Genomic DNA, 18,769 nt, shown 5'->3' with positions numbered 1-18,769 from the left:
GATTTTGAAGATACAGTATGAGCAACTCATCATGCAACTAAATCACACTGAATTGTGGGTAACTTTGCAGGTTGATGTCAAGTCACATCAGCGTGTGAGAAACAGCGTACCTCCTTCTCAAATCCAGCGATCTTGTTCCCCTTTGTGTCTATCAGTGAGCCCTGAGGTTCACAGGTTATGACATCCCGGGTTTGCTTGGGCAGCGGCAGAAGCTGTCGAACCTTTTCCAAACTCTCCGACTGCCGATCCCCGAGCTCTTTCTGTGGAAACAAAATGGGTACATGGAGGAGAGGAGCCATTATGAAAATGTTAATGAAAAGCTTCACTTTACAAGGAACAAGTGACGTTTTTTTTGCCTCATCTCTACATGGGTATATTATTCAAAACATTTTCCAGCATGCAGAAGAATCAGCTAATCAAGACAGATGTAGTTAAAGTAAACCCTGACTATTTTCTTTATAGTGTGAAAGCCTTTTGGACACTAGGTGAAAGTGATATTGCTTAATTTTGTTAACCTGATACTGTTGTGGTGTGTCCCATTATTGTAGGTGCAAAGAAAATAATGATAAAAAGCAAACTGACTTTAAAGAACAACAAAAATAAGTTGACAACCATTCTATGAAAAACAGGGGAAATACTACATCTTAGAAGTGTGATCACATCTTCAGACAGCAGTGAGAAAGGTGCGCTGTTCTTACCCTGAGCTTCTTAACCAGGTTCATGTAGGCTCTCTTATTCTCCTCCATGCTGCCCTGAGAGATGCTGGACATGTCAGCAGCCAGTGTGCCGTTAATCAGCACACTCAACATGTCCAACACTGTTGTGAAGAGCTCACTGTTGGAGAGAAACGGACATAAGAGCCAGGACGATCACGGGACTGAAAATTGTACTGGAAACTGTGTGCTCAGAAATAATAACTGAAGTGTCCCATTAGAGGAATAATGTGTGGAATGGGGTTTTCTCTTTAGTCAACACTCACTTGTTGGACTGCATGTCCACTGTGCCGCTGCTGATGATGTCGAGGAGAAGTACCGCCCACTCAGTGGTCTGCTGGGTGCTGCGCTGCACCGTGTCAAACATGCCACCCACCTTGTTATGAGAGGAACAAACACCGTTAGTCTCATCATAACCCAACGTTTGATGTAAGATTAAGTGGTAGTGTTTTCGGTTTTCTTTAAATATTATGGATATTACTTTCTATAGCCAGAGACGTTGTGCTGTAAAGGCTGGTTGTGTTGATCAAAAACCTACGTACAAGATTCAGTCGAAGCTTCAGAGCCTCATGCATCATTTGCTTCGCCTTGCAGTCGTCCTGGTACTGGTCTTCTCTCCAGTTGGTAACGATCTGCTGCACCTGGCTGTAGAGGGAGGTGAGAAGGCCTTCCCTCTGTTCGTCCTGCCCCTTTAAGCAGGTCAGCACCAAAGACAAGAACGGCTGCTGGCTCAGCAGAGACATACTGAGGAGGGAAAAAATACAGAAGTTAATAAAGAAGAAATCCTGCTCAGATGGCTGGCTAAAATTGTTTTTGTCGCCTCCATAGCCTGTGAGAGTGGCACAAAATGAAAATGCCCGCCGGCAAAGGATTTTCACCTTGTTGAACTAGCAGATAAAATCTTATCAATTCTAGTATTGAAGAAATATGCCGCTTACCTTTTCTGTTTCTGCCTGTCCCTCTCCTTGCGTGAGGAAGAGCCCAGGTGCTGTCCTTTCTCCAGCTCCTCTCCTGCGGCCTTCAGTACATGGCCCTGAACTGAGGTGGGCAGCTTGGCTATCAACGGAGCCACCAGCCACACACCTGACCGCTCTGATGAGCTGCAGCACACGGGGCAAACCAAAACGTAAAGGAAACAATTTCATATTTAGGGCTGCTTCAGCCTTAAAGACGTATGAGAGTACACATTTACATTGCGTAAGAATAACGTGTGTTCCTACAAAATTCCAATGCAAAGGAAACTGTGTGAGGTAAAAGCTTTTAGAGCAGACAGAAAGACACACACCTTAAAATTGGCTTCATCTTGCTGGTGGTGCCGTTGTTGGATGCGGAGCCACCTTGTGCCGCTGCTCCATTTCCTGAGGGGTTACTGTTCATCTCAGCTGATTTCTGAAACACCTCTATGGTGGCCTTGGCTATGTTCTCCAAGAGCGAGTAGAGCTCCTATTGGAAAGTAAATGAGGGATATTCAGACTAATTTGACAAAGACTACACATTGATATTTTGTTATATTAAAAAAAAAGGACTGAAAGAAGCAAATTACATTGTTTGTGCTCTGTTTGATCATCAGCTGCAGCTCCAGGGACGACTGCCTCATCGTCCATTGGTCCATGTTCTATGAAAGAGATATACTGTTAGTCATGCATATGCACCGTTTCATTGCACGGGTGGGACATTTCCTCAATCCTGAGTCGGCCAGGAGAGGGCAGCAACACCCCACAGCTCGAGTTAAAGAAGGACGATTTAACAGCAGGTTATGGACGTTGTATTTTTGAGAGATTAATCAAGGAAGGTCAAGTTGCTTGCTGGATGTACGTTTTGATCTTAAAAAAATGTACTTGAAGGTTTGATTCTCTGGCACAAGCAAAGAGACGGAAGTACATTTTAAACACTTTGTTAATTTCTGTGTATTCCGGACCTGTAGGATGCGTTTGATGCGCTGCCTCTGAGGGTTGTCGCCATCATCACTGTCCAGCTGGCGATGTGGATAGCAAATAAGCTGCAGTAGCCGCTGGGCCTGAATGTTCACCAGCACCGGGTCCTGGAGGGCACTGCTGTCCTCAGATAGAGACTTCAGGCAGCGCTCTCCCACCCATTCCTGCAAGACAAGCACAAGAGGGAAATGTGGCATAGTGGGAAATATGACAGAGGTCAACAACTTCAGTGATCCTCAATCTCAAACTAAAGCTGGGCGGAGGAAGGGACATTTCTCAGGAATAGAACTGCACATGCCAGAGCATTGCTGGGTATAAAATGTGTTTGAAGTCTCTTGAGGTCTCAGAACATGTCTGGCCCTCTGTGCTGCTGCCAGCGCTCTCTCTCTCTGTCTGGCCGTCATTTCTATAAAATGTGATGCAGAAATTATCTTATTCTCGCTTTTATGCATCTTTGCCTTACTACATTTACAAGTAGCTCAGAAAAGAGGAAGTGCTTTTGTGAGCGAAAATAGAAAGTTCATTGTTTGTGTGTGTTCCCACAAAAGCTTCTAGACAGAAAAGACAAGGCTGCTGATAATACTAATAGCTCTGTGCAGCTAAAAGCTATTTGTTTCAGACACGTCAATTAGTTATCTCGGTAGCTTCATTTCCACTTTTTCCATTTTCAAACGACTTTATGAATTGCGGTTCCATATCTTTCAACTCATATCCTCACCTGCTGGCAGATCGTCTTCAGAACATATTTTGCATAGACATCCAAGCTGGCTGTTTCTATGGAGACATTGCGCCCCTCAGATATGTCGTCGAGGCCGGCAGGATGTGACAGTCCTGAGCCTCTCAGCTCAGCGTCACCTAAGACAACATAGAGATAAGCGATCCCATACACGAGGCAACTGCGATGAAGCAGATATTTCGTTTTTAACCTTAAAACTTCATGATATGACAGCACTACAAAGATTCTTACCCAGCATGAAGACAGCTTTGAGGACAGCAAACACTGCTCCAACAACTATGCTGTTCTGAGAGGCCGCAAGAAGGTGGCGATCACAAGACCATCGGATACCAACGGAGGATTTCTCTGCAAAGTCGTAACACCAGCAGAAGACAAAAAGTCAAAATAAGGTAAAAACTAAAAATGTGTTGAAACACTGGTAGAAGATTTCTGGTTGTGTTTCCGACCTGACTTCACGCCCTCTTGGGGGAAAGGGTTGCGCTGTGGCGTCTTGAAAAGGTGCAACAGAATCCTGCAGGTGAGTCTGGCTCCTGGCTCAGAGTCCTGCTCACTGCAAGCTGAATGTAAGTTCGGACACATATGCATTGGTTAGATTTGACTTTCTACACATCCCATAACTAACATTTTTCCAGATGGGCTACACATAAAAGTGACACGTCTAAATTGAAACGTCCTAGATAGACTTCTCATCCGTCAGGATGAAGTGGAATTTCCATAGAGCTGTTGCCGTAAAACAGGGAGTGAGAACAAAGCCTTTACCACAAGCAAGAGCTGTTGGCATTTGGCATGTGTGGTTGTGTTATAAAATGAGCCAAACGCAACCAAACAGCACGGCTGAATGGGGCTTTGTCTCCAAGCTGGGAGAAAAGAGATTAACAGTGGGGAGAGGGAGGCATGTCTCTGGCAAGTGCACAAAACGCACCGAGGCTTCATGGATCCAGATCAAATACGCTGTGGTAACTCTCCCCCCTGATAGAAGTAATGCATTATACAGCATTATACATCCTTCCTACCAGCCAAGCTGCAGTGTGACGCTGTATCACAGACAGAAACAACTAAAGTGAGAGTCTTGGCGTACAAAGTTTTATAAAAAGGGCAGAGTATAAAGGGTAAAGGGTACTGGAACCCCCAGGGGGTACTTGGAAAGACAAAGTAGCTCAACTGAAAAATGCTTTAAATGTATGTTTTAAATAGATAGCAAGTATCGGAGAAAAAGGTTAAAAAGATAAAAGTAAAGAATAAATGGCTGAAAATTCCTGCTTCAAGTGAATACAGAATACAAACTTACCTCAAATGATCAAAAAAAAATATGACATTTCAAATTGTATAAGGAAATTGTTGTGACATGCTCCAAATCAAATGTACACATTCAGAGCATGACGAGGGGTCTCGCTGAAGCGGTGCGTCGGAAAAATATGATCGGAAGAACAAAGGATGATGATCCGACCAAAATACATCTTTTTCTGAAGCAGGACATTTGCGATGAAATAATCCTGACCTGCATTGAGGAGGGAAGGAATGGCCACACAGCGGACCAGGTCTTCTAGGAGGAGGCACTGTCTAGCAATGAGAATGGCTACGAAGGTTGCCAGGGAATCGTGGAAGGACAAATCGCTAACCTGAAGGAGGAGAGCACATAGATCAACTGTATAAGCAATGCAGTGAGATGAGAAAAGCTACTGTAATCAGAGCTACTGAATATTACAATGTGAATTTATTGGAATTAAATTAAGGCAGACGGATGGTAAAAGTAAAAACATATTTGTCTGACATTGTTATTAAAAATGAGCTACATAAAAGGCAACAAAACAGATGTCGTGTCTACAAGCAAATAATTGTCAAAGCTGTAGTTTATAGAGAACAGGCGCAACAATAACTCCTACGGCGGCACTCGCGTTGACCCTTTGCTTAAGAGTTATGAAACCACAACTTACATCTACGTTACACAGCAAGTCATTGAAGCCACAGTTGCCATTGTTAGATGAGCAGCAGAGAGCCTTGAGGATGCCGAGCCACTCGGCACTCAGGGAGCGGCAATACGCCGTCAGCTCTGCACACAGGATCCCAATATCGTTCACCCTGAAAGCACATTATGTGATGGTAAACTGAAGCCATCTGAGCCACACAGACGTCGTTACACAACATATAATGGTAAAACGTAAAAAAGTAACACACCTCTCAGGGTCTCTGTGGTCCACACAGACGTCCATGAGCACGTTGCAGACGAAGCTGTAGCGGTTGGCCGGGCTGTCGTTGAGGATCTTGCCCACCATGGAGTGGTTGAAGTTGGGGGCACAGGGGTTGGCAATGGCCTCCATCATGAACACAGGATCCCAAAGCATGTTGGAGTCCGAAGGGTCGATATTGCAGTAGATGGAGTTTTTCACTTTGGAGCAGAACTCACTGAGAGAGAGGACACAAAAGAGAGATTGAGGAGTTCAGTACTGAACTATGGCAACCAAAATAACATCTGATCACGGTTGATTAACTACGCAATTTCCTGATTAATAGAAGCAACTAAAAAGGGACACTGGGATGTCAAATAAAAAACAGGGATTTGTCAAAAAGGCTCTGAAGCACAGCTAAATGTTAGTTCATGCAACATTCATTTTTCAAAACAGATGAAGTTCTTTTTCTACCTGAAAATCTCGCCAAACTTATTCTTGAGGTGACTGCAGGAGGTGTAGAGGTCATACAGATAGGCCAAGATGCAGCGCTCAGAAGAGGAACAGTCGGCCGGGTTCACTCCTGATTTCACCACGATGCGCAACCTGAGAACACATTTTGGGAAACGCCAAAGCATGAAGGCTGTCCCTCTTGCACAAGCACTACTTTTATATCTAATTACATTTACTTTAGTTAGAGGGTTTTATAAGCTTTCTTCAGCTTTAACACTTTGTGCATCTTGCTAATGCTTTAATCCAAAATGACTTAAGTGCAAAAACAGAATCAGCTAAAATTCCTAAATTACACCGATAAGGAACCGAAGTGCCCTGTCAGCAATCCTTTGACAATAAAAATTCTCATTAAAGACTGTCGAATGAGGCTCAGAGATAGTCGTTGGATAGAAAAGCGATGGTGGTAACTGGAATGAGGAGAAGAAGAAGAAGAAGAAAAAAAAAAACGTTTCCTTAATTAACAATTCTTTAATTTGCCATCAAAACTCCAAACATCCTTTTTACGACTTTAATTACAAGATTAACTCATTTCTGTACCCGGGTTATCGTGCCTTCAGGGTTGGAATTCAATCTCAGTAACAACTACAAAACAAAAGCGTAACAGTTCCAGATTCAAACAATTCAATTCCGTCTTTACGTAATGGCACGAGACTGAGAGTTTGTGGTACCCTTTATAAAAACCATCAAAGCGTGTAAGCGACATACCCATCGAAAACTTGCGCAGTCTGCTCGGGATTGAGGATGAGGCAGGAGTGGTACCTCCTCAGCACGGCTACGATGCATAGACACAGGCCGGTGGTGTAGATGCCCACCAGGTTGGACGACTTCAGCAGCAGCTCAGCTTCCACCAGACTCAACTCATTCAGAAGCTGCGAGACACACGCAGGTAACGACGGTGAATAAAAAAAAGAGATTCATCCATGTTCAATGACATCAGTGAGGAAGTTGCCCGTACCTGGATGGCGAAGTCTATGAGGCCACTAATGTTGAGGGAGTACTCCATGAGGTCGAAGATGAACTGAATGTGCGGGACGAGAGGCAGGAGATAGGACATCCCTAAGGCAAAGCTGTTGATCTGTTCCAGCACGTTTCTGGACACCTGCAGACGTCATTAACATGCAAAAACAACAAGCAGAAATATTTAAGCAATGACAAAATAGCTTATTGGACACTCTGTTGTTTGAGGGAGACAAACAGGACAAATGAAGGTAAAAACAACCAAAAAGAGAATTTCAAACATTTAAATTTAGTCTTATGCTGATCAAACTGGGAACAAATATCTCTCTTCTCTAAACCCACTACACAAGTTTTCCAATTACTGATTACATTGAAAACTCTGTGGAGTACAAATACATTTAGACTTCACTTACACAGACTTAGTTACCAGTAAATGGGTGAATTATTAAATGCTTAAAGCTGCGAGAGAGCTTTCTCTGCTATAAACATCATTAAAACAACTGTTCCAGTCTCACCAATGATCACCTAGACAAGATAATAACATTACCTCCATTCAAGATTCAAACAACTAGAAGGCCAATCACAAAGCTATGTCTCTCACTAGGAAAGGAAACAATAAAGAGAAAACAGGCTGCTCAAAGCTCTGTTTGAGGCCATTTTTATTTCTTCTTGTTTTCAATTACTCGACATGCAGGCCTTAAATTCTTTGTGCTGGGATTATTTTATTCATGGTGAAGATAGCTACATGTTTTCCATACAAGTTGAGTTTCTGTATCCTAATTGACAACACATATTGTTGAAATGATATGGAGATGCACGTTGTTGCATTTGTTTGATAGACATAGAGGTAGGCTGTAGCACACAATTTAGACATTATGAGGTTCAGACCTTTAATGGAAAGAATTTTAGTTACTGAACCTCTTTAAATTGGAAGTGACCCCTGTGTTAAAGGGATATTTCAAAAGTTTGGGAAATATACCTTTCTTACTGCGAGTTTGAAGAGAAAATATACTGCTCTCTCTCTAAATTATGACACTATAGCCAGCAGGTAATTAGCTTAGCTTAGCATAAAGACTGTAAGAAGGGGAAACAGCTAGCCGGGTACATTGACATAATTGAGTCTCCACGACAAGACTCTAGGATGCAACTGGTGCTGGCCAAGAAATACACCAGCTGTGTGGCTAGCTGTTTCCAGTCTTTATGCTAAGCTAAGCTAAGCCTCCTGGCGCTAGCTTCATATTTGACGGACCGGTATGAGAGCAGTATCAAACTTCTCATCCAACTCACCGCAAAGAAAGCTAATAAAATGAGGACCTATTTCTTTAATAAAAAATATGGACGCTAACACAACCAAAGCCATTTTAAAATCTGTATTGTTCCATAGAGACTTCAGCCTGGGATTACTGTTAGCTAGACTTGAAATCAAATTGTACATTATTTTCAATCGCAGTGTTTCATTTTTGTATTTTTGATAGTATTGACTTTAGGATCAACTACATTCTCTGTTACAACCTCCACTACTGGGAAATCTAAATACATTAGGTTCTGCAGCATGTTTAAGTGACAGTCAACTGAGCGCATTATACATTCAAATTGTATTCAGACATCTCAAGAGAAATCTAAATTTATTCAAATGAGTCACCTTGGGAGGTCTTCTGTTTTAGGCAGCTGAAGTTATTTGCATTCATAAACCCAGTGGCTAGTCCCGATATAATTAACTTAACATACTTTGAGACACAAGAACTTGAAAGAACACGGGTTCCTGGTCTAACCTGGGAGGTGACTTGGTGCTGGTCAAAGTGGGAGAGGTGCTGGAATTTGGAGAAGATATCTTCTGTAGTGAGAAAGGCCTCCGGCTTACTCCTCTTCCTCTTTTGTCCTTCCTCCCCTTCTGCGTATGTGGGAAAGAGAGGAGAGGAAAAAGTAAGAGAGGGAGCAGCAACTCTTAGCTGGTCATCCGTAGTCTGTCCAGTCTGCTGAACAGGCCAGCCATGAAATCGAGTTAAGCCAATGGTCTGTTATCGTATTTCCAGCCTCCGTCGATTTGAAGCATCAGTGCAAACACTACACTGCTGTAAAAGGCACTTTTAAGAAAAGAAAAATGGTATTTTTCATTTAAGAGAAACTCCACTGTGAGCTGAAGGTCACCATCGGCTCACAGGGATGTGATCAGGTGAGACAAAACACTCCAATCTCCGCAATTACATCTGAACAAGACTAAGATCACCTTAATAAGGTCACATGTATCTATGTATGAGATAAAGTGGCTGTGAACAGATGAAAGCTTTTAGCATAGAAATTGGGTGGAAAGAAGATTAAGTGATACAAGCCCCGTAGGGGTCGATAAAGAAGAAGAAAAAAAGCTTGTTCCCTTAAGAAGGGCAGAGGAAAGGGAACACAATCAAATGTTTTCAAAGAGGGAGATTTAGGTGCTAAATATAGCTGGACTGGCCACCATGAGAAAACAAACATCCAAGCATCCAAGCACTGCTGCCTGGTAAAACATTATCTGTTGTGTGATTATTATGCAGAGGGATGCAGGGAAAATACCTGTCAATAAACTGTGTGGGGGGGGGGGGGGGCGCATATAAAAACGGCAAAGCAATTTTATTGACAACATTTTTATCATTAAACTGAAAAGGCAGTTTGCTTGCAGACAACCTGCTTGCCTGCAGCTATGGTAATGTAAAACTTAAGTAATTGGGAAATACAGGACATTAAGCTGTCAGTCAAAAGCTGATAAAATTGAGGAACACAGTTACCTGTTTCTGCTTCGCTTTTGCGGTTCAGCACCTTCAAGATGTCTTTGGTAATTTTCTTGATGGTGTGTCGCGCCTCATCTCTCAGTTTGCCCACGCCGTAGAGGACCACTAACCGCTGGTTGCACTCGTGGCTGGCGCTCTCCTCCTAAAGGCAATGACAAAAGACACAAAAAAAATGATCCTCGTGAACTTGATGCACCCGATTACCTGAGCAGCACGCCGAGAAAAACTATTTGGGCCAGGCAGACGTGACGAGGTCTGAGGAATAAATTCAGGAAAAATGTGAAACCACAAGAACAGACATTTCTGTTTCTATAAAGATAAGAAGATGGTGAAAAACAAAAACACCAAAGTATTCAGTTTACTATAGTAGAAGCAGCAAATCCTCACAATCGAGAGGCTGGAGGTATGTCATTGTTTTGGATGCTTGCCTATTACTTAAATTGTCAATAAATTATTACAATAGTTGAAAAATATGGCTGAAACACCTCCTGTTTAGACAAGCTGTCAGGAAACTGATTCATAACAACCCAGAAGTGTCATTCTCTGGGCTTTTTCAATGCCACGCTATGAGTTCTTGTCTTACCTGAGGAATAGGGAAGTGAGTGGCATACTGGATGTGGCGAGGTTGCTCGTACAGCTGAGGGAATGCCGGGTCCATGCCCTTCTCCTTACAGCCGGCCTTGCTGTCCTGCTCTGGAGCCGCCTTCTCGGGGGAGGGGCTCCCCTTAGACTCACAGTGCATCGGAGGAGAGAACATCTGCAAGGCAAATTAAATGATTTCACTCTAACGTCACATGAGGAATTCCACATTTTCCCTTGAATATCTATGCATGCATTATGAAAGGAAATGTAAAATGTGTGTACCTCATCAAAATTAGCACTGGAGTCAATTTCCATCGACTCCGACAGGCCGGTATCCTGTTGAACAAGCGACAACCTCATGTTACCCTTTTACACCAATCTGTTGCTTTATACTGTTGCACAAATTACTCATCACACTCCACAACAGATGCCTCCAACGTGCCTCCATCTTGACACTGCTGCCTGCGTCCTGCTCCTTGCGCTCCGATTCATCGGAGGGCTCGTCACAGGGGGAGCGGGGGCGCGGCAGGTGGGAGTCCGTCGCCAGGTCGCCGCGGGAAATGAGCGTGCACATGTAGATGTTGTGGGAAAAGACGTCGTGACGGATGAGCTCGCAGAAGAGCAGGACCAGGTTGGAGAACTCCACCCGTTCACTTTCGTTCCCCGGCTCCGCTGCAGAGGAGAAAAGGTGGGAGGTGGGGGGGGGGGGGGGGGTTGGAATAATTTAATACCAGGGTTCCCTTGCCAAATCATTTATAATAAATATGCACTGGGTAATGAAATAACAGCCAAAGACAGACACATTTGAGAATCACAGCAACAGGAAACGGAAAGAGACTCACTCAGTGTGGGAGCCTGAGTGTCGAGGAACTGCAGCAGAACATCCTGAAAGACGGGCAGCGTGGCGGCCGAGAGGGAGCCGGACGACACGGAGCCCTTCTCGTCCACCACCTCAGACTCACCACATCTCTGCAACAAACACACACACCAGACACACAACACTCAGAAAACTGTCTTTTGAGTGCTACATGTAGGAACCCTGTTTACAAACTACAAGCGACAATTTAAATTAAAGATATCAAATCTGTATAAATATATGTATTGTGGCGGCTGGAGAGAGAAGGTTCTCGCGCCTAATGCTCATCAAAACACATCTGAGCTGTAATTGTTTCAGTTTTTAAATGAAAGGAATGGAATTATTTCTATGGTGAGCTGTCTGTGATGCTGAAAGTGCACATCATTTATTTAAATACCAGCAGTTTCAGACACTTTTCCTTTCCAAGCATTGCATGGCATTGCTTTTGTTGTTAATATAATTTAAGAACGGTTTAAGCTGTTTTTATGGCAGCTGATATAGTTGAAGTCTGAAATTATCAGAATCAGCTTTTTTTGGCCAGAATATACTTTTCTTTATACGATACTACACTACAGCAACTCAAATCCTCACTTTTTTCTCTCTGTTTTATGTTGTTTGGCACATTAGCTCTTAAAGCGGTTCGTCTACAGACGCCACAAAATATAAAACAATATGCAGTTATTCTAGATGCAGTCGCAATGCTGGAGGGTGAGATGGATCCCAGCAGTGATTCATATTGTACAAAGAAAGCTATGGATTCAAGAGGATTCATTTAAAACAACAGAACTGGAGATAATGCTGCTACCTGAACCCTTCATTCACATAGTGGTTAGTGGTCTGTTGATTGATGTAGCACTGTGCAGACTAATATCAAAGGTCTATTGGTGGGCTATTATTTAAGACCACTTCCAAGACAAGTCCCCTTGTTGTAACCATCTCATTCCAGATATTATTTACACTCAATACGTCTTGACTAAAAAATATTTACTCCGAAAAATAAAATCCAACAAATGTAATGAAATACATTGAGTACTTCTTGCCCAGTGTTATATTCCTGGCAGTGTGTTGAAGGCTTGAACTGCACTTGGATCATAATGTTGGAAGATAAATGTGCAGAAAATATGCTCGACCCGTTAAAAAAAATATATGTAGAAAAAACTAAAGACATTTTTTGGTGGGGTTGATTTAGCTGATTGGACGCCAGAGCAGAGGGCATGAAATGAAGTCGTTCACTACTTAAACAGTCAGTCTGGAGCTGTGAAAAACAAGCAAGAAGAGACGGCAACATGTGGTCGTAACTCACAGTGGGGGGTGGGTCTCTTACCTCTGCTTCTATTTCAGCCTGTCTCTTTTCCAGCAGCTTGGCCACCACCATGGCCCGGTGTCTGCCAGAACGCTTACAGCACACGGCCCATTCACAAAGCAAGGTCACCACCGCGTCATCATCTGGCGACATCTGGAAAGAAATGTGTTGTGAGAAAATACAGCTAAAAATAGAAGCATGAGGCCACATTGTATTATCTGATGATCAGTTATTACGTAGTATCAGCAGTTCGGTCATCATTGCCTGTTCGTATATAATCTACATCTCAGGATTTTTTCATGCTTTATACAAAAAATAGATAGGCGAGGGGAATCGATCCTTACCTCATGGCCATCTTTACTCTGGCCTGAGCCGAATATTCGGTTGTACAGGGAGTCCAGTGAGTTGTTAAAGTCTGACTTCTCAAAGCTGTGGTTGTCTAAAACCTCCAGGGTGTGGAGAACCCTCCCGATGGTGAACCCTGGCAACAGATTACAGACGTCATCTCAAAACACTGAGCTTGTTGCATGAGCTCTAAACAGGTCTCACGGAAGAGTTTTCTCTAACCTGCCGTGGTCTCCTGACACTTGTCAAACGACCACCTGAACTCCACTGCTTGGCCTCGCTCCTTAACTTGCTCTTCGATTTCTCTCAACTTTGTACGGACCTGAGGGGAAAGAAAAGGCGAGAATAAATTATCCTGACATCTCACGTAAACAAAACGAATGAGAAAACCACCAAAGTACCGTTGTTCTATAAACACACATCAACATCTCGTCTTGGAATGCATTCAGCAGAAATGTAAGAACGTTTTTTAAGAAAGAAAGAAAACTATATCACAACATGGGAAAAACACTTACTACAGGCTGTGAACCTGTTTATTTCTGCTGTTAAGTTTGGCATTGTAACATGGGGGTCTATTGGGATTGACTCGTTTTTAGAGCCAGCCTAAAGTGGGAGTGCGTTGCCTTCATTTTTCAGGCCCGGAGGTTGCCGCTTGGTATGCTAGTATGTTTGTGTAGGAGTACACAGTAGTTGTATGTTGTTGTTTTTCAAATCATTGGCTGTAGATAAATATAAGCCCTACCTGCTGTGTGAAGGCAGTGTTGCCCCCTGGCATTGGTAAACTGGACGGAGCGATGGGCAGGAGGTCCAGAGGTGAACCGGTTTTGTTTCTGCTGTCTGTTAGAGAGTAATGCCACACCAGAGCACTGGGACAACACAGCACTATGCTCTGATGTGACAATAACAAGACACAAATAAGAGAAAACAGAATTTCGTGAGTGATGATTTTCCGGTCTTGTTTTACATTTCACATTCCACGTATCAGTCAGAACGAACACACTGTACCTGCAGCATGCAGCTGAGCCCGAACACCAGAGGCCTGTGCTGAGGGCAGATGTAGAAGTCGGTGAACGCCGTCTGGGGCTGGTTCCCTCCTGCCGGCTGCAGGGTCGGGGTGGGGGGCAGGGCGTTACCTTGCTGCGTCAACATGCCGTGGGTTGGATGACCTCCTGTGCCAGGGCCCAGGCTCCCGTCGCTTAGCAACAGGTTGAGGCGGCGTGTGCAGAAGTAAGCCAGCCTCCGTGACAAGTAAGCCGACTGTACAAATTCCCCCGAGTACTGCGGGACAGAGGGGAGATTCACAGCATTACCCACAGCACTCAGTGTCCATTAACAGCAGTCACCTTTAGAAATAGACATAAAATGAAGGGCTTCAGGCCCAGGCCCCCCCCCCCCCCCCCCCCATGGGCCTCTGACAGAAAAGGTCAACACCACCAAAGTGCTGTGGACAAAGACACACAACCGGCTCATGATAAATTGGTGACAGCTACAGAAGCATGTCATAACACCGAGTGTGTGTGTGTGTGTGACTGCGTACAGCTGTTTGAATGTTAAGCAGGACTGCATGTTTCCCAAAAGCAACCCCTCCGTGCATGAGTGACGATGTGAGGCCGAGGTAGAGATGTTGTAGACGAGAGTAAAGGGACAGCGGGAGCATACCTGTAGTAAAAGCGGCAGGAGCAGTCTGAGAAGCTCGTCTTCACCAGGTCGGACCTTCTCAAAACACTCCAGCACCCATGTCAGAAACTCATGTCTGTCTAACATACCGTCCTGAAACCAAACACAAGTCGCATCTTAACATCAAGTAGATGCACACCATAATTACAGTGGTTAATGTGGAGACCTAGAGTTAATGAATTCAGGGATTCACTGATTGACAGATGCAGTTCACTTCAAGGGACCCGGTGGGTAAAGCATGCAGAAGCAGTGTTGGAACTAAAGCAGAAAAAGTAATCCATTACTAATTCCTTTTCTGAATTATTCTCCCCAAATGTAACATGATTATTTGATTAATTGTTCATGGAGATAAATAATCATATTACTTTTGCTGTACAGAATTTGTCTGGAAGACAGTTTTTACAGCAGACAAGTCTCCATTTCTCAACTAAAGCCTGTAACACTAACGTAATTAGAGCAGATCAATTGCAGCGCATTACCCTACTCTGTGTTACTGGAAAAAGTGATGTGACGACAGTAACGTATTTTTACGCTGCGACGCGTTAACTGACCTGAAACATGAACATGGCTAGCTTCTCGTTGTATTCCCACTGCTTCATGGCCGTCTCCACATCAGCAGGCGTGGCTGGTAGTGGCGAGCTGCAGCCTTGACTGGGAAACTGTCTGTAAAACTCAGCCACCTTCTGAAGCTGCTCCCACAGGTACTTAGTAATAATCTGAGTCCATTCTACACACACAAACACAAAAATGCATCTTAACGCAACAGAAATGGAATAAATGCCAGGATTAACATATTATACTTCAAGAAACTAGTTTTTAACCAAGAGTACATATGAAACATCAACGCAGCCAAACACACACTGCTTTACCAACATTTAACATTACTTGCTTACCTATACAGGGATCAATCACGTGCCTCTTCTTGACTTTAGTCTCTGTGATGGCTGCGTGATACGCACAGGTCATCTTGATCATCCATGCTGAACGCATGACAGGGACTAAGTACTTGGCCAAGTATCCAAAAACCTCCTCCTTTTTGCTAAAGATTGGAACCTGTGACGAAGACATTTCATGTGTGTCAGTAATGTTGAGTGAAACGAGGCAAACATGCCAAAAGATATTCATCAAAACACCAAAAATGGCAAGAAAAAGAAAGCCAAAAAAAAAAGGTCAAAGTCATTTATTAAAATGCTTTATCATCGCAACAGTAATGCTTATCACTTTTTACAAACACTTGACAGCTTAACAGACTGGGAGAGTCAAAAATGCTGAATAAAAACCATTAGAAACATCACAAACATTGGCTGTACATTTTACTTCCAAATTATGTAAATACAGGCTTCAGAAGTCTTTTGCAATAAAATAAACATTTTTGCTAGATTGTATATTTCCATTCCAACATTGCATGTTCTGTTTTGAAAGTGAATGCAGTGGAGAAACCGCTTGCATGAACTCCACATTTTCAACTAAAGTCATCAGCCGTGTGTTCCTGATGTTACTTCTTCTGTGGCCTGAATGAAGTAGCTGAGCAGAAACCTGGAACTGACGTACACCTGAGAAGGTCAGAAATCATTGGTTATTGTAGTGAGAAAACAATGAAACATGTACGTAGCAATGCAGGCTAAAATAACAGAAAATACATAAACTGCAGCGTAATTGTAAATTACAAAGGGCCTTGATACACGTATGAATAGAAAGTTCACCTTTAATGTCACCTGATCACCTCAATATTCAACACCTGTTTGCTGCCACTTGTAAAAGCACTCACAGAGGAAATAAATTAATAATGCACCCGACAATCTATAAACCATAGAATTCCAAGTTTAAATCTCACAGCAATAAAACCTATTTTCACTAACAAACAAAGGTATTCATTGTGTTTTGGGTCAATACTCTCTAACAAGACACAAAAGAGACTTGTTTTAAACAGAAGCATCAATTTGGTTGATTTAACGGGGAAATAAAAAAAAAAAACACTTTACTTTACTTACCTTTTCTGCATTGTTCTTGTTTTGTGATGTGGAATTGAAATGTCCAGGAGAGTTGTGCAGTTTGGGGACCGTTTTATCACAGTGGCTTTATATTCTCTTCTTGGCTTTCACAGAACTGACACGTTAATTTATACTCCACACCTAGTTTCTTAGCGACTTTCGACTATCTGGCCTCGCCAGATCACAAAGAGTGAAGCTATATTTGTAAGCCGGTGTTGCAAAACTATAGTTCTGCTTTAGCTTTAATATGTATATATATACACACATATATATATAAAAGTATATAGCAACACTATTAGCCCTGTGAGGCTCTAATGCTCATTACACATTGAAAAACAATCATTTTCTTCTGCTCATTATGAGAGATTACATCAGGGTGTCTTCTCATTGTCAGACTTGGCTAAATGTTCTCAGTCTAGGATGTACTTTGTCACTGTCAGGCTAAACTGTACGTAGCCTAGCCTGCTAACATTAGCAGGGTAGCATTTCATACTACAACAGCTAGAAATGCTAACATGCTAACATTTAACTGTGAATTCAATATGCTAATGTTCAACATGTTAAAATGCATTTTATTTTGACAGATACTTAATTACCTCATGACAGACAAAACCAAAAAGCCTATTTTGCAGACATACAAATGTGTTTCTTATCACTATTAAGTAATCATAGAGGTGTAATAATCTTTTACGTTTTTTTTATTTTATTTCAAACTTTAACCAGCCAAGCACAGTGCAGAGGATGAGGCCAATGCAATGACTTCTCCAGCCATCACACTGCCAGTTAAACCAACTAAAATAAAAACACATAATTCTCATTTAGCAAAGATGGCTTTTATAGACTCAGGACAGCCTCCTACCTTTTTAGCCAGCTGTGTCAGAGGTTTAGTCCCCGCTAAATCCGTGAACCAGTTATTGATGGAGCTCTGTGACCTTGCTGTGACGAGCCAGAAATTATCCTTCTGGTTGACCTGTGGCTTACGTTTCCCCGTGTCTGGAAACGTGTTGTAACGCAGCTTCTCTGCAATGATGCTGCTGAAGTTTGAGCTGATCTGTGAAGCATTGGGAGGTAAAACGTGTATGAAGGCCAGAATCAATCACACAGAACTACAAACGAGGCATGTGGGGCTTAACCTGAGCTTAAGTGCACCAGGGACATTACCTTTGAAGGGTTGAAGTTGACATTTTTGGCACTGCCATGTTCATCCCCCGACACAGCTGGTTGGTTATTGAATCCTTGTTTCACATTCAGAGCAGTCAGCTCATCCTGAAACAAACACACATCTCAGTGTATATTATAATGAATTAAACACATTCAAGCTATTACAAGTGTCAATGTACAATATATCATAGCTTCTAAACGCAGATCAGCATATGTGCTTAGTTGGGATAGGCTTGCTGACACAAGGGAAATTACCATATTTATAATTACGTTACTAAGTCATTATAGGACATATTGGCAGCAACAGTGACAGAATAACCCAGAGGTAAAGCAGTCAGTTTTCCATCCACATCAACAGATTATCCTCTAAGGTTAATAATAGATCAGGAGCCAGCAGCACTAACGCGTTACCCTAGCTATAGGCCAAACTCCAAAATCTTAAAACTGAGCACAGATCATCTCAAATGAACGCAACGTTACAAAGCTTGCTAGTTCATGAAGGCTAGCTTTGCAGGGTTTAGCTGACGTTTAACTCGTTGGTTCACAACATCAAGCTTAAGAAACAATTATCAGTCACGCACAATCCAAAGATTGAGACTCTTTCTCATCACAAAGCGAAATGTACCGGTTGCAGTTTAGCGTTGAATCAAGCCGGATAGCAACCATTAGCCGATGAGCTAGTTTAGCTAAAACTGTTATTTAACGAACCGGTTGCTCTCTAAGTAAGATCGCGAGCAAGCGAACCAACTGACAACTAGGTTGTTCATTGTTATTGCTAGGCCCAAATCGTCTAGAAGGCTAGCTACAACAGGCTAGCTAGTGTTAGCTCGAGTAGCTTCTGGGCTGAAAAATTTCCTCCCCACTAAAACATTATTCCTGGATTTCCAGATTGCACGTCGTAAAATCTGACCTCTTTCTGCTTTGGATCTTGGGGATAAACGTCCGGAGGGCCGAGTCGGGGCCTCTTTAGCGGCCGGTGTTCGTAACTTAGGATCCCGAAAGCAGCCATCATCCAGAGGCATCACAGCCAGGGCTTTCCTCCAGCAGCCTGAGCCCAGCTACAACAACGAA

At 42.9% G+C, this 18,769-nt stretch overlaps 1 protein-coding gene across 1 annotated transcript in view; it reads right to left on the bottom strand.

Moving 5' to 3' along the window:
• Positions 1-18,769, bottom strand: part of med12 (mediator complex subunit 12) — a 22,734-nt gene extending 3,965 nt beyond the window's left edge. Inside the window, exons 1-34 of the mRNA XM_076102935.1 lie at positions 18,609-18,769; positions 17,699-17,803; positions 17,397-17,588; positions 15,440-15,599; positions 15,098-15,273; positions 14,529-14,639; positions 13,875-14,147; positions 13,612-13,758; positions 13,092-13,191; positions 12,869-13,005; positions 12,546-12,677; positions 11,208-11,334; positions 10,808-11,037; positions 10,648-10,701; positions 10,367-10,540; positions 9,781-9,925; positions 8,791-8,909; positions 7,017-7,160; positions 6,767-6,930; positions 6,023-6,154; positions 5,559-5,786; positions 5,318-5,462; positions 4,882-5,002; positions 3,830-3,940; positions 3,615-3,728; positions 3,366-3,502; positions 2,632-2,811; positions 2,257-2,328; positions 1,999-2,156; positions 1,652-1,813; positions 1,256-1,457; positions 980-1,089; positions 699-834; positions 111-260 (exon numbers count right to left, since the gene is read on the bottom strand). Of these exons, the coding sequence (XP_075959050.1) occupies positions 111-260; positions 699-834; positions 980-1,089; positions 1,256-1,457; positions 1,652-1,813; positions 1,999-2,156; positions 2,257-2,328; positions 2,632-2,811; positions 3,366-3,502; positions 3,615-3,728; positions 3,830-3,940; positions 4,882-5,002; positions 5,318-5,462; positions 5,559-5,786; positions 6,023-6,154; positions 6,767-6,930; positions 7,017-7,160; positions 8,791-8,909; positions 9,781-9,925; positions 10,367-10,540; positions 10,648-10,701; positions 10,808-11,037; positions 11,208-11,334; positions 12,546-12,677; positions 12,869-13,005; positions 13,092-13,191; positions 13,612-13,758; positions 13,875-14,147; positions 14,529-14,639; positions 15,098-15,273; positions 15,440-15,599; positions 17,397-17,588; positions 17,699-17,803; positions 18,609-18,710 (4,950 nt within the window). The 5' untranslated portion in view covers positions 18,711-18,769. The remainder of the gene's footprint in view (positions 1-110; positions 261-698; positions 835-979; positions 1,090-1,255; positions 1,458-1,651; positions 1,814-1,998; positions 2,157-2,256; positions 2,329-2,631; positions 2,812-3,365; positions 3,503-3,614; positions 3,729-3,829; positions 3,941-4,881; positions 5,003-5,317; positions 5,463-5,558; positions 5,787-6,022; positions 6,155-6,766; positions 6,931-7,016; positions 7,161-8,790; positions 8,910-9,780; positions 9,926-10,366; positions 10,541-10,647; positions 10,702-10,807; positions 11,038-11,207; positions 11,335-12,545; positions 12,678-12,868; positions 13,006-13,091; positions 13,192-13,611; positions 13,759-13,874; positions 14,148-14,528; positions 14,640-15,097; positions 15,274-15,439; positions 15,600-17,396; positions 17,589-17,698; positions 17,804-18,608) is intronic.

This window comes from Anarhichas minor, unplaced genomic scaffold, assembly GCF_050575085.1.
Source record: "Anarhichas minor isolate MPS153535 unplaced genomic scaffold, ASM5057508v1 ptg000028l, whole genome shotgun sequence".
Taxonomy (NCBI): domain Eukaryota; kingdom Metazoa; phylum Chordata; class Actinopteri; order Perciformes; family Anarhichadidae; genus Anarhichas; species Anarhichas minor.
The sequence above is the reverse complement of the archived record's forward strand: the minus strand, read 5'-3'. Positions and strand labels throughout refer to the sequence as shown.